The sequence below is a fragment of the Lycorma delicatula genome, chromosome 6 (assembly GCF_047948215.1).
Source record: "Lycorma delicatula isolate Av1 chromosome 6, ASM4794821v1, whole genome shotgun sequence".
Lineage (NCBI taxonomy): Eukaryota > Metazoa > Arthropoda > Insecta > Hemiptera > Fulgoridae > Lycorma > Lycorma delicatula.
Genome location: NC_134460.1, coordinates 60,153,427 through 60,169,490, shown reverse-complemented (window position 1 = coordinate 60,169,490; position 16,064 = coordinate 60,153,427). Strand labels below are relative to the sequence as shown.

General features: G+C 34.4%; 1 protein-coding gene and 1 pseudogene across 1 annotated transcript; both read right to left on the bottom strand.

The window, feature by feature from the left end:
• Positions 1–1,218: 1,218 nt before the first annotated feature.
• Positions 1,219–1,908, bottom strand: LOC142326869 (pseudouridine-5'-phosphatase pseudogene; annotated as a pseudogene).
• Positions 1,909–14,408: 12,500 nt separating this feature from the next.
• LOC142326868 (pseudouridine-5'-phosphatase-like) lies at positions 14,409–15,098 on the bottom strand. Its single transcript, XM_075369602.1, has one exon. The coding sequence runs from the start codon at positions 15,096–15,098 to the stop codon at positions 14,409–14,411; it is 690 nt and encodes a 229-aa protein (XP_075225717.1).
• Between the last annotated feature and the right edge of the window lie 966 nt (positions 15,099–16,064).

The following is a 16,064-nucleotide window of genomic DNA, read 5'->3' as shown; positions in this document are numbered from 1 at the left end:
CATTTGTTAATGGCACCTAGATTTTGGCAGTGGGCAATGAACAAACGCTCACTTCAGATAAATTACAATCTGAGCTGTGTCTTGTCAATAGACGGCTAACAAGTGGAAATAAAATTTAATCCATACTCATGTTACGATTACAATGGGGAAAGAAGACTGCCTACGAGTTTAATTGGATGACATTTTTATCCCGCATGTTGACCAAAATAAAGTTTAACTTATTCAGCCTGGTTCCATAATAATTAGAAGCCTAAAAGAGGCGCCAGTTTTGTTAGTAATAGAGAGTACCATGAGTATTTATCTGGGATTCAGATTCAACGATTTAGTTCGAAATATAAATTACTGATTAACAATGATGGAAAATATCTGGATGTGTACTTTTTTGGGGATTTCTTGGATCTAGGAGATATATGATATCCATATCTAGTGCAGAAATTTTTCTCTTAATTATTTTTTGTTATTTCATTTTTGTTTCTTTTTCTTTCATAGCGTTCTATTTTTAACTTTTATCACTGGTGTTGATGGTTATACAAGAAACGTGTACTACTGATTGTACGGGTCTTAAGAGGTTTTATTGGAGAATGTCACGGCATTGATTTCTCATATTATCTACTTGTAGTTTTTAAAAATATAACTGATTGTAAATAAAACTTTGTAGCAATAAAAAATGTTCTACTTATTTTTATATTTTTGTTTGTTTACGTTTTACGTTAAGCAGTGGTATTGAATTATTAAATTTTTTTTTTACTCTGTTTATTTACTGCTAAAGTCCGGTTAAAATTATTTTCATGAATTTTCCATGTAAATTGGAATTAATATTTAACTTGATCTTTTTTTTTTTGTAACAAAATATATTTTTAATGAACGAAATTTTTTTTAAGAGTTCATTAATTTTTGTTTAGATTACTTATGAGAAATATTTTACTGTTAAGAGGACCAAAGGTAATTAATATATTAATAAAAAGTAAATAGTATCTAACATTCTACTATTAAAATATTTCCCATTATTGTAAACAATTATAATATGTAAGAAAAAAATGAAATTATGCTTACTCGATTGAAATGAAGATTAATTAGGTTGTAAAATATTAATTAAAACGCAACTTATACTAAGAACAAAATAATCAGTCCAGTTTTAGAAAAAAAAAGCAAAACCGTGTATTTCTCAATATCATTTTACAGTTAATTTTTGTTTAGTGTACATAAATCAAACAATATTTATTTTGGATATGGTGGTAAACCAAACTGTTCCGGTCTAAAATCAGCCAAAGAATTTAATACCACTGTTGCAGCTTTAGTATATTCCCTATCCAGAGTTTCATCAGGTACCATAACGACATGCATTCCAGCACTAAGAGCTGCTTCTACACCGTACGGATCATCTTCAATAACTAAGCAATGTTTTGCTTCTGGAATAGTACGAAATCTTGATGCGCACACAATGAATATATCAGGTGCTGGTTTTGGACGTTTAACAGCAAAGCGTTCTGAAGCGGTTAAAGTATGACTGAAGCATCTACGGAATGTTCGATGGCTATTCAATTTTAAATCGAGCAGCGAATAATCATTACTTGATGCCATAGCAATCGGTATATTGTGTTTTCTTAAATGAGAGACAAGTTTCTCAACTCCTGGCCTAAGATTTACTTTTAATAGCGGTTCTCTTTCCAATTTCCTCTTAAGCTTTTTACATTCTTCAGAACTTATTGGTAGATTGAGTTCTTTAACAAACGTGTTATTCGCTTCTTCTTCGGATTTACCAATTAATGTCGAATTAAAATCAGGTGGCAGCTGTTTACCAAATTTATGTGCTATGTTTTGATACACTTTTTTGTTGATCGTTCTTGTTTCGAAAACTGTTCCATCAACATCAAATATTACATGTGTTATCCTAATTTTGTGCGGCATAACTATTTTTTTCTATATATTTCTTGTGTAATATGTGTAGGTGTTTGTGTGTGTATGTGTAGGTGTATGTGTGTGTGTGTATGTGTAGGTGTTTGTGTAAGTGTGTGTGTCTGTGGTGTGTGTGTGTGTGTATAATGAGAAAAAAATTAATATTTGTATCATAAACAGTTGCTATGGAAACGGATTTTATTCTTTTAATTCTTGCTGTTTAAATTCAGAATTGATTAAATACAATTATAACTAGTTTTTAGTAAGGAATTAAATTAGATATTTCGTTATCCGAAATTCTGAACAGTATTTTGAACAATATGTTTATTTTCATTAATAAGGAATTATTAGCGGTTGTGTACGATGGTCCTGAAATGATTATATAAATGTTAAATGAAATTCCAAGATAAATTGTTAAAAAGTATCCATTATATATTTATATATTTATGTTACTAATTGAAAATTTTCAGCGTACCTATTTAAACCGTATCTTCAACAACTCCGTTTCTGGTCACACCTATCATTGCTGTCTCCGTTTTTTTTTTTTCATTTTTAACTAAATTGATTATTTTTAATAACTAATTATTTTATCGTCTATAATTAAAAATGTTTTATCAGCTTCTCTTCTTGTTACAAAAGACAAGATGACAGAAAAATTGGGAGGCACTTTACACCCTATTTTCATCAGCATATTTTTATTGCCATTTATTGCATCATAAGTTTTTAAGAATTCATAAAAGGAGGTTATGTATTCCACCCGTATATTGTTTTTTATGTTTGCGCATAATTTTTTTCCTATTAATTCAGTTGAAATAAATCTTTTTGCAATCGACGCAGCTGCTTTTCGCTGTGATACCATGATGTTGAAAATGTTTTTAGCCTTAAAAAAATGGATGTGAAAATTGACAAAAGTTTTTTGCCATTCGGCGGGTAGGTAGCGACAGTGCGAATCATGATATCCTATATGTATGCGTCAGTTAGATGTTATATTGTATTCTGCACAATTTAGTATTCTGTTATAATGTGAGTTTCTGCACAAGATTTGTAACACCGTTAATAAAATCATCAAAAATCTAGATGTCTCGTCTTACATCTTTTAGACCGAAAATACATTATATATATATATATATATAATATTCATCAAAGCTTTTTGTGTTAAAAGTTATTGTTACTTCATTTTTATGTTACAAGTAAAGATAAGTGTTTTTTCCCGTAAGGATTGCGCTGAATAAAATTAGAATCATCATATTATGTTTGGTTTGAAGCACGGTTTTGTGATACAAGGAATAGAGTACATACCTTAAGTACCCATACCTTACCAGTACCATACTTTACCATTTTTATGAATTCCCCATTATTATGAACCATCAGTTTATGTACATCGTTATTATTTACGATGGAAAATTTTAATGAAATTGATAAACTGCATTATAAGAGTTAAACCAACATGCTGAACTGAGCTGAGTTTCAGTATTGTACTTTACCTAACTTTTTACGTATACAATTTCTTTTTTGTTGTCTACTTATAATATTGTTGTTTATCTCATAATATTATTGTTTGAATTAAAACCTCTGTACGTCGATTTATACAACAGAGTAATCTTAGTTAGTTTATTATGAATTAAATGTAGGATTATATTATTATTTTTATATATGTACATATATGCGTAAAGGTGTACTGTTAAGTCCATTTGTTTTGCTGTGTACCAAAGAGTAATAAATATTATTTCTTTATTTTTAAATTATTTTACAAATTTTTATATATTTAAATTTAATTACAGTTTTTAACGATTACTTGGAGTATAAGCGTAATATTTTGTTCCAGATTATCCCAATAACCGATAAATTGGGCTTTTTATGTGTAATTTTATATATTGGGATTCTTTTTATTTTTGTAATAAATTACATTGCCTATTATTAAAAAAAGTCATATACTTGTACTAAGGCACACAAATTGTTATGAAAGTACACCATACATTTATTTGGAGTAGGTTCCACAACACATTCTTCGTAAATTCTAAATAGAATCTTCGTAATAGTTTTTTAATCAGTCGAGAGGTTCGTTATCAATAAATATTAAGTCTATTTTGTCTTTTTGTTTTACCAGAAAAGATGTTTCTTTATACATTCAGTGTTGATACTCTTATTATCTAAATTAACATAATAATAAACATTTCTTGTGCCTCATTTATTCGATAAAACTTTTGATAAAATTTTAGAAGCTGCCTGATGAAGGTGAAGAATTTATGACCATAAAAATTGTAACTTTTATTTTAGAAACGTATGCAGTATAATGGCTGCAGTATCTACATTTAATGGTAATCTAACAAGTTATTCTTATCAAGCATATGATTATAAATAAGATCGTATAGGAAAATAAATGGGTTTTAGTAATTTGGATCTCGTGTAATAGTATAATAGGCCGGAATATTTCATAAACAGACATAATGTTCGAATTATAGAAATTTACTGCACCGTTATTTAATTATTATTTTTTTTTAAATAATAGAATTTATGTTTCACTGTAAGACAAGCAAATACAACGTATGTCATTAATGTAATTGAAAATACGCAAATCTACCACATTTTTATCAAAAACTAGCAGACCCGGCAATACTTCGCTATTGCTAGATTTGAGTATATATGTATATATAGATTAAATGAACACAATTGAAAGTTTGATAAAACATTAACAAAATGAACATTACGGAACTTCACAAAATTTAATATTTCCTTTTCCCCATTTGCTTTTCCCTTTCCTTTCCCCCTTTCAATTTACTTTTCCCATTTCCATTTTCCCCTTTTCAATATCACACTCCCCCATTTTTCTTTCTTTTCCAAATTTCCCCTTTTCCACCCCTTTTGATTTTTCGTTATCCCTACCTCGTTTCTCTTTCATTTATTTCCATTTCCCCCTTACTCTTCCCCTTTCTACTTTTTTTTTCTCCTTTCCCCTTTAGATTTTCTTTTTCCGTATTTTTTTCCACGTTTTCCCCTTTTTTCTTTTTTCTATTTTCCTCTTCTTTCCTTTTACTTATTTCGATTATTCCCATTTCCGATTTGTCCCTTTTTATCCGCGCGTAATTCGGTCCAGTAGTTTTTTAGTTTATAGCGGACACTCATATCGGAAAAACTGATATGGAATACTAAAATATTTAGCATATTGTGTGTTCCTCTTAGGTCCAACAGATAGCGCTGTTTTTCAAAAAAAGCATGTTTTTACTTGTCATAGGTGTGACATCTGAGGTATATAAAAACATGCGCGTATTCGAATGCAACGTTGTGTCAAAATTTCAAAGCAATCTCTTAAGAACTTTTGGAGATTTAAGATTTTGAACAAACGAACTTTTAAATTTTTATTTATATAGATTTGTACCTGAAATTAAAAAATAAGAGTTGAACGTTCACCAGAGATCTGTATGTAAAACATACCGGATTTCATATTTAAAATTTTAAAAGTAACTTGAATTTAAGATAGAATAGTTGTAAATATTTAATAAAATAAAAATAAATATTTTATTACAAAAATGCACAACTCCCCTTGGCGGGATAGTAGGGTCTCTTTCATCCGGGTGTCAAGGGTTTGACGTGCATGGCAGTTTTCAAACGTAAAAAAATCTCCGTAATTCCTAGATTTCCTAAGTACAAACATCTAGGTAGTCAATGACATAATGTTAAATTTCTGATTATTATTTTACTGCAATTCTAAATTTTATGAAATCCAATTCCAATTCTGTTTATAATTGACGTAAACTAATTTCTGGAAAAGATTTAATAACTTTTCAGTTAGTTTTACGTTGCTTTGAATGTAGAGAGTATTGTTGATTGAAATAAATTAAGCATATTATCGTTTAATCTGGCTTTAAAAATTAACTATTATTGATTCTGTACATGTTAAAATTAACAGAAAAGTTTAATTTTTGTAGTTTTACTTTTAAAATAATACACTTTAATTTCACTTAATTTTTTTTTTTCTTTGTGGGAGACAAAAAACTAAATTATTCCTCATGAATCATAACGCACAGGACGTTTTCCAATCAATGATTAACATGTTTACGTATAAACTTTTTAAAATTCAACAAAAGAGTTAGGGGTTATAAGGAAACCCAGCTTGTAATATGAATTAAAACAATAAATTTGTAATAATAATTTTTTTATTTATTAATATAAAAAAATTATGACTAAAAAATAATAATTACAAAAGAAACGTGCCGGCCTCCGTGGCGCGAGTGGTAACGACTCGGCCTTTTATCCGGAGGTCCCGGGTTCGAATCCCGGTCAGGCATGGAATTTTCTCACGTTACATTGTTATCAATCTTATCCTCAGAACCAATACCTAACGGCGGTCCCTGAGGTTAAAACCGATAACTTACATTTACCTGTAATTGCAAGTTATCGATTTTTTAAATTATTTTTAAGTTATTTTTTTTTTAAATTTAACCTTATCATAAAGATGAGTGTGTAGTTGAATAATCAAACAAAATTGCAAGACAACTGCGTAAAATGAAGCTCATTAGTTTATTTTTTTTTTTATAATAATGTTTGTAAGGAGGTTACATCTGGTTGATGAGTGCTTCATTCTCAACATACAGGAGGAAAATTAAGTGAACCATTAAATTATGAAAGTATTCGCAAGTAATTAATGTAATGCCAATTAACAAATAATATCTACTCATCTTCATGGCGGAGTGGTAGAATCAACTACCAGTGGAACAAAAACAATCAAAACCAGACATTATTATCTTTCAACCGTAAATAAAATTGCCCAACTACATAATCAAAGTTATATGGAGTAAAATCATCTAATTAGTCAAATTATACGTTCTAGGAGAAAATATATTTCCAGAAGCAACATAAAAGAAAAATAGGATCTTTTACCTCCACCTCTTCATGAGGTTAGAATTTTACACCAAAAACCATCAGAATCTTATCAACCTAATTGGTTATGTGAAAAAATTAACCTATATTTTCAATAAAATTTTGAAACATGAGTTCTAAAAAGTCCTTATTATATTTTTTTCCGTTGAACAGATGTGATTAAATTTAACTTTAATGATCTAAATATATAAATCAAAGTGCCAAATTTCATCTAAATCGGTCAGTTTAGTCAGTAAATAACTTGTAAAAAAACAAGTTTTACTTGTGCGTGTATTGGAATCATTCAATTCCAAAATTGTTTTTTACTGTATAGGAGCATCATGGACTTGTACATATTTATGATTGTTAGTTATATCACAAAAATTATTAATGTAGTTACAAAAAAAAATCCTATATTTATATAGGAAATCTAAATGGGATAATACTGTCCTATATACATAAGATTTACAACACAAATACTACGTAAACTAAAATACTTCAAGTAAATTGTTAAACGACGTAAAATTAGCAATAGGTTAACGAAAAATCTAAAACTGGGGAAAAGTTGAAAATTTTGAAAAAAAACGTTTTTGAATTTGGAATGTTTTATATTAGAGAAAAACTTTCTCGTTTATTGCAAGTAAAAGTTTGATGAATCCCATTTCGAAACTTTTATGACCACCAAAATCTTCTGTTACTCCCACCAGTTTGAGACCCTTACTTCAGATTTTAATATTATGAATCGCTCATTTATAGTTAATTCCTTGGAGTTAATTCCTAACTCCAAGACTGTTATAGTTAAGACTGTGTGCCTAGTGATTGTTTTTTTTTTCTGAATTTTTATGGGCATCGACTGCTAAGGTCATTAGCCCTCGTCACAATCTTTAAAAGAAACTACTATCACCATCTGGATCGTCATATGTAAGGGTGTAAAGGGCCCTTACATTTTATTTAAAAGCACAAACTACACAAAACATTTAAGACATAAAGACAAGGACAATCACAAAACACTTATGGGGTGTAATGGGCCCCAATTATAAAATTTGAGATAGGTTCCCAAAAGACCATTAAATTAAAATTAAAATTAAAACTTATCCTACCATATCATTCTTTCTTTCTTCTACGAGTCTCATTTATAGTTTGTTTAAGCACCCTTGGGGCGACCAGAACCGCCGTTGAGCAGTATATCAGTCGCGCCAGGGTGCCGTGGCAGTTGAATCCTTCTTATAAACAGGCTATAGGCATGCACAGCGTACACTCACAGCCTCGCGCCCTCAATCCACCCTTGAGGGTCCCCCATGCCATCATCGGACACACCCCGACTCACTGCTCTTGAATGCAGGTGAGCCAAAATGGCCTAGGCAAGAGGGATACCTCCCGTCACTATACGTGCCACGATTCGAGACTCCCTTATGTATATATGCATACATTTAAAATTAAAATTAAACTTATCAATACCATTTTTTCTTTATATATAAGCTACCGCTTAGAGTTTCTTTTGTCACAGCTTTAAACGTTCATTTTTATAGACTTTTAAGAAGTCCACTGGCGTGTAAAAATGCAACTATATTTTGTTCATTTCCATTATCCATATCAGCAGTAATATTATTTCTAAAACGGAACCTCTTTCTGAGGTCCTCATATATGGTACACTCTTATATAAGATGCTTGATTGTCAGTGTTTTATTACAAACACCGCACATTGGTCAAACTTCGCCGGTTAACAAATATAAATTTGTTAATCGCGTGTGACCGATTCTAAGTCTGGTCACCGCTACTTGTTCACGGCGAGTCAACTTATAGTCGCTTTTCCATTTATAAGGAGAAGATTTTACTGTGTTTAATTTTGTATTTAATCTCCTCCATTCAGCATTCCACTTGTTTTTTACTATGTTTGTTAGACGGTTTTTAACATCTGCCACTCTTACAGGAAATGCATCCAAAACATCGCAGTCTGTTGCCTTTCTGGCAGCTTCGTCTGCGATTTCATTACCTGTAATACCAGCATGCCCCGGAGTCCATACAAATACGCATCGCTGTCCTCGTTGTTTTAGTACGTATAAAATGGTTAGGAAGTTTGCAATTTGGACATCCTTAATGTTCTTGTTCCGAATTGCGACGAGTGCACTTAATGAATCGGAACATATTAGCACTCTCTCTTCACAATAGTGTTCAGTGTAGCGAAGAGCTTGCTGAATTGCAGTGAGTTCTGCCGTGTAGACACTGGCCACATCTGGCAGTCTCCAAAAGTGGGCTTCTTCATTTACATATATCGAGCATCCAACACCATGTTCGGTTTTAGAACCGTCAGTATAAATTCTAATATGTTCTTCGTAACTACTGACGGTTGCCAAAAATTCCTGCTGGATGATCACTGTTGGTTTCTTTTTTATTTCTCCTTGAGAGAGATCCAAACTTGTATTAACCGCTGGCAAGAGCCATGGCGGTATTTCTCTAGTAGAAATTGCCAATGTATCTGGAATGGCAATTTCATATTTATTTCGTAATTCGTGGTACCTAATTCCGGCTGGTCTGGAATAGGTAGCACGACGTTCGTATAATGCAGCCATGGGATGATTCGTAAACAATTTATTATTTATATTAGCAGGGAAAGCCCATATATTTGCTGCATATCTTAACAAGAGGATCTCTCTTCTATAAGGTAGTGGCATTATTCCGGCTTCAGACATCAGACTAGCCGCCGGACTTGTGCGGAAAGCACCTGTTGCCTATCTTATTCCGCTATTATGAACTACGTCTAACTTTCTTAAGTGCGACTTTCTAGCGGATGAATATACGATACATCCGTAGTCTAGTTTAGATTGAACCAATGCTTTATACAATCTCAATAATGTCTCATTTCTGAGCCCCAATTTAAGTTCGATACACATTTTATAATGTTTAGGGCTCTTTTGCATCTATCACTCAAGTCCTGTATATGTAATCCCCATGTAAGGGATTTATCCAATACTAGTCCTAAATACCTTACGCTGTCTTTATATAGTAGTGGATTATCATCAATTGTCAACGCAGGACTTTGATGAGGAATTCTTTTCCTACAAAAGTGTACACAGCACCTTTTTTCTGGTGAGAATTGGAATCCATTATTCCTTGCAACTTCATTTAGAGCATTGATCGCTCGTTGCAATTTGTACCTCACCATAGCAGTCTTGTTGCTGGCATATACGATTGTCAGATCATCAACATAGACGCTTTTGCTGATTTCTACTGGAATGGCTAATATCAATTTATTAAAGGCAATGGTAAACAAGGTACCGCTCAACGGCAAACCTTGCGGTATGTCATTTTCCAAGATTCTTTCACATGAATATTCATTGTTGACGCGTACTTGGAAGGTACGGTCATTCATGTAGTTGCTGAGCAGTAAAGGCAGATTGCCACGAATGCCCCATTCATGTATCTGGAGCATTATACCATGACGCCAGGTCATATCAAAAGCCTTCTGAAGATCAAAGAAGACTCCGACACAATGTTTCCTTGTAATAAAGCTGTTATATATAATGTCCTCTAAGCTGATCATTTGATCAGTGGTAGAATGGTATTGCCGAAAACCTGCTTGATACGGTGATATCAGGTTTTCTTTTTCCAAAACCCAGACGAGTCGATTATTAATCATTTTTCCCAGTATTTTTCCCATAGCACACGTCAGAGAAATAGAACGGTAGCTATTGGGGTCTGTTAAATTTTTATTTTTCTTTGGTACTGGAACAACATGAGCTTTTTTCCACTGCTGCGGGTACGTTCCATCCCGCCATATTTTATTATAAAGTTCTAATAATCTACGCTTTGCAGTGGTATTCAGCTGCCTGATCATATTATAGTGGATTTCATCCGGACCAGCAGCTGTGTTACCTGATTTTTCCAACGCTTTCGCGAATTCTTCCATTTTAAATGGTACATTATATGAGTAATTATACTCAGTTCTAAAATTTAGTAGACCTTCGAGTTCTTGTTTTTTGGTTCGAAAACCTTCCTCGTAGTTGGCCGTTTTGCTGGCCTTTTCGAAGTGATTGGATAACAACTCTGCAATTTCATATGGAGTATCTTTTATTTCATCTTCATCTTGAAGGCTAGTTATGGGAGCAAAATCATTACGCCCACAAATCGCCTTCACTTTCATCCAAACATCTGATGCAGTAGTAGTTTTGTCGATGGATGACACGTATTGCTGCCAGGATCGTTTTTTCGAATCTATCTTAAGACGTTTTGCATACGCCCTGTATTTCTTAAAGGCAACAAGATTTTCTATACTAGGACGCTTCTTAAAGGCGTTATACGCCCTTTTCTTTCTTATTATAGCTTCACTTATTTCATCGTTCCACCATGGAACGGGTTTCTTTGTAAGTTTCCCAGATGTTTTGGGAATATATCTCGATGCCGACTGAATTATTGCATTTGTTATGGCGTCGACATCGTCTCCGACAACTCCAGTTGTTTCTGGGAGTATCGTTCTAGCTGTGAAGCTCGTCCAGTCTGCCTTATCAAATAACCATCTTTTAGAGATGGGATATGTTTTTCTTGTAACATCATTTACAATTTGCACCGGGAAATGATCGCTTCCATGCAGATCGTCTATGACATGGAAGCTGTACCTCGGATCTGTCGATCCGCTTATAAGTGCAAGATCTATACAGGACGTCGATCCATCTCTGGCATTGAAAAAGGTTCCTGATCCGTCGTTTAAAATAATAAGTTTTGAATTCATCAGGAACCCTTCCAGTTCTCTTCCACGGGGATCTACTGGATCCGATCCCCAGAGAGAATTATGAGCGTTTAATTCACCCACCAGTAAAACAGGTGGGGGAAGCTCGGAAATTAGTCTTTCTATGTCATCCTTATTCCAATCGTAATTCGGTAAGTATATGCTGCACACAGTGATCTTAAGCGGTCGCTTCATTCTAACGGCGACCGCTGGTAGGTTGGTGTTTAGAACAACCGCTTCGGTGGTAGCTCTAGTCGATGTAAATATAGCTACTCCACCTCTAACTCTTACATCTGGCGGTTGATCTCGCCGAAATATATCGAAACCTTTTAATTTAAAATTTTAATTTCGGCGGAAATGCGTTTCTTGCAGACATATACAAATCGGGCCTACATCATGCACCAAGCGTTGGAGCTCATGGATGTTTGAAAAACATCCATTGATGTTCCATTGTACAATCGACTCGCTAATTTTTTATTAAATTATGACCTTGGTTTTCCTTTCTGCCATCCTTTTTTTCTCTTCTTTTCCATATTGCGAATGGCATCATGTTCGCGGAGAACATCGTCGCCGGTGTAGCTTCCGGTCTCCAAATCGGAGACCACCGAAGCCGCCGACGACGACGGGCATGGATCGGCGCCGGTTTCAGGCGCCGATTGAGAGGCAGCAACCTGGCCACTCCCCGACACGGGGGGCGCACCGGTCACCGCCCGTGGAAGGGAGGACACTCGTCCCCCCTGTGAAATTTTTTGTGGCCTCTGAGGCTTAGAGGCCACTTCAGTTACAGGAGGCTTGGGAGCCTCCATAACAGACTCTGTAGCTGTCACTTTCTTATCTTCAACTAAAATCTCGCTAAGACGGACTTGGATATCAGGTTTAGTGTCCGTTTTCTTCTGTGCTGGTGCGACTTTTTGTTTTACAGATGTGTCTTCAGGAGGCTGTACAATTATTCTTGGCTTAACAGGTTCTTCAGTGCTGAGAGGCTTCATTTTGTTTTCGATTATCCTCTCAATTAAGCCAGCCAAGGTAGGTGCGAGTTTGTTGATGATTACACTCTCATCAACAGCAACTGGAGCAGGAGCAGGAACAGCAGCCGCAGCCTGAGCATATGTTGTTATTTCTCTAGGTCTGCGGGTGTTTACAATCTTTTTTGCTTCAAAGTAGCTGACTTTTTGCAGGGTTTTTACTTCCTGCACAGCCACTTCGTCTTTGTAAACAGGACAGTTCCTGGATCTACAGGAATGCTGTCCTCTGCAGTTTATACAGGTAGGAGGCTCCTTACACGGCTCTCCTTCTTGAACTGCATCACCGCACACGCATATTTGCGGCCTCTCACACCTAACAGCGGTGTGTCCAAAGCGTTGGCATTTCAAACATCGCATTGGCTGTGGGACAAATGCCCGCACATCCAACCGATGTATGCCCGCTCTTATCTTCTCCGGTAAAGTAGGCCGGTTAAATCTAAGAACATGGGATGCAGAAGGAAGGACTTCGCCATTCCTTCTGATATTCAACCTCCGACATTCTAATACTCCTTGCGGCGCTAATTCTTCTACAATTTCCTGCTCCGTACAGTTAAGAAGATCCCGACAGACCACAACACCCCTTGAGGTGTTGAGCGTGCCGTGGGGATCAACACGTACAGCTAGCTCTCCAATTTTCTTTAGTCCTAGAATCTTCTGAGACTGTATATCATTAACAGTCTCTACATGAAGTCCCGTGAAAGTTTTTCTTATTTCTTTAACAGGGCCTCCAGCACATTTGTTTATTTCCCGAGCGATGAGAAAAGGACTCACCTTCGAGAAATTACTTTCTTCCTTCGTGATAACTTAGGTTTTGGGATGCTGCTCTTAAAAAAAGCTTTCTGCTAGCTTTTTCTAGCCTCAATCTCAATCCTCTTAATCTCCGTACTCTTTCGGCGTTTCGCCTCAGGCGAAACAGCCGGTTCTAAACGAGGGTGTTTACGTGCACCCTCTGCCACGTTTAATTGTTCAACTTGCATGAACAATAAATCCCTTCTGTAGTAAGGCTAGCCGCCGGGGTACACCCCCACTCCAGGGCTACCAACCCTGGAGGTCCGTTCCGGTACCCCGGTGGAACCGGCATATGTCCTGGCAGAGAGCGGATGCGCAGTCTCTGCACTGACTCCAGGCCCCTACACACCGAAGCTTTCAGCGCTCCCATGCTCCGAACATGGGCACCTTAACTAAATGCTTGCCATCGCGGGGGGCATGTGGACGACGAAAGGTCTCCGTTACACCTGCAAATAACTTTGACCGTGGCCGCCACATCGCCAGCTCTAAAGGCGGTATTAATCCATTTCCGTAATCGTTAATAATGTCTTATCTGCAGGTGGCCGTAAAGTCCAGTCCTGTAATTCGGCCTATAGATGTAAATCGACCGAAAAAAGCATATCCGAGAAACAGCACTCGGAACACCGTTAGCCAGCTATATGTAATGTACTTGAGTACAGCTGTTGCCGCCCTGGACGTGGAACGTAGATGTTGTGTTCCGGACGTGGGGAATATCTACCTCAGGTCGCTAGTGATTGTTATTATGGTCAGTAACTAACTTATTGTCACCAATAAATTAGTTATTTACCCAAATAAATAAGCAGGTGCAACTACAAACACATGAACGAATATACGCTCCTATTATTTTAATTTCTAGAATTTTCCTTAATCCGAAAATTTTCAAGATAAGTTTAACCGCAATTATTCAACCGTTTCCCTTTTACTATTCTACAGCCGCCGGCATAGCCAACGTTTTTAGCATTACTTAAGGCGACACTAAATAAAATCAATTACTTTAGGGATTATATTAATTTATAATTTGGTTGGTCTTGGTACAGTTTTTTATCCTGATTTTATTTTTGATAAATAAAACAAAAATTTTAAAGGTAAATGTTTTTATTCTTATTTAAAAAAAAAAATTAAACACAAAATTTTGGTAAACCAAATAATTCTGGTTTAAAATTATTTAGCGATTCTAATACTAATGTGGCTTCTTTTGTTAATTCTTTTTTAGTATTACAATCGGGCACCATAACAACTTGCATGCAAGCAGAAATACCTGCTTTAACACCAGCTGGAGAATCTTCAAATACTAAACAATTTTTCGGTTCCGGTTTATCACAAAACATTGACGCACAGACTAAAAATATATCCGGCGCAGGTTTAGGATTTTTTACTTTAGGATCTTCTCCAGATAAAAGATGAGTAAATATTTTTTTAAAGTCTTGATGTTTTCTGAATTTTAATTCAAGTGATTTGTATGAACTACTGGAAGCCATTGCCATCGGTATATTATTTTTACTTAAATGACAAACCAACCTTTTTACTCCTGGCATTAACGTAACGTTTTTAAGGTATTCTTCTTCCATTTCATTTTTTATTTTCATAGCGTCTTCAACAGTTGCGGGAATATTGAGTTCGGTTATTATAATTTCAAGGGATTCAGCCTCTGATCTTCCCATAGCTTTCTGTCTCACCTCAAGAGGTAAATTACTTTTACCGTATTTCTCAATCATTTTTTGATATATTTCAGTGTATATAGTCTCAGTATCTATTAATGTCCCGTCAACATCAAAAATTACGTGTGTAACTGGATTAAAAGAACACATTTTCTGAAACCTAATTAAAAATTTATTAAAAAAGAAATGTTTTGCTTTACAGAAATACATTTATACGTTTATAAATTTCACATTAATTTTTTTTAGAGAAAAAGTTTTATGTCTACACGTTTCTGTAGCAACTAATAAATTAGGAAACATGAGGTAAATTAATTCTACAACAATAAATTAATTATAATATAATTTTAACAATATTGTGTAAGCAAGGAGAGCACTCATGGAAACAATAATTTAGCAAAACAAAGATAAAGGAATAATTTAAAATAATTTTTAGAAATATTTTTATAGATTTGAGAGATTTAACGTCCAAAAGAAGAAAAAGTTAATAATTTAAAAGTTATTTTAAATTGAACTTCAACTTCAGCTAAGTTTTCTGAGTGAAATGAGACGTAAAACATTAAAATCGGTTGAGAACTCTTAAAGTAAATAATGTTTAAAGATTTCAGTATAAGAACACGTGGTGTTTATAAGCAAGGTAACTTTTGATATCTTATATTAAATTAAATAGGTCATTTAAAATAGTCTGTTAATTTAAAAACAATAATGTCAAAGGTGTATATTAAGTTTTTAATATTAGTATACACTTTTAGTTTAGTTTAAGTAGTTAAATTAGCTTAAAGAAGTGTTAGGTTGACATAACCTAAAAACGTCCGTCAACTCTAGGCTACGGACACAGCTAGGTTTAACATCTAGTGTTGAAATTAAGTTAGCAATAGATTTTGTTGAACTAGATTTCAACCTCACTGGAATCTAGCGCGACTTTTGAGCGTCAGAAAAATTTTATTTATTTTTTTTTTCGGGGAGGCAAAATACGACTACCCCAAAAGTGTCAAGGGATTTCTGAAGGCATACATGAAACCAGAAAAGACAAATAAAATTGTTAAGAACTGTAAGACCTCGTCGGGTGACTCGGATGTGGAACTAAAAAACCTGAGTTCCAGACTATCCACGAGAAAA

What these genes read in the sequence shown, in the direction of transcription:
- LOC142326868 (XM_075369602.1), bottom strand. Translation starts at nt 15,098, where the DNA reads ATGTGTTCTTTTAATCCAGTTACACACGTAATTTTTGATGTTGACGGG.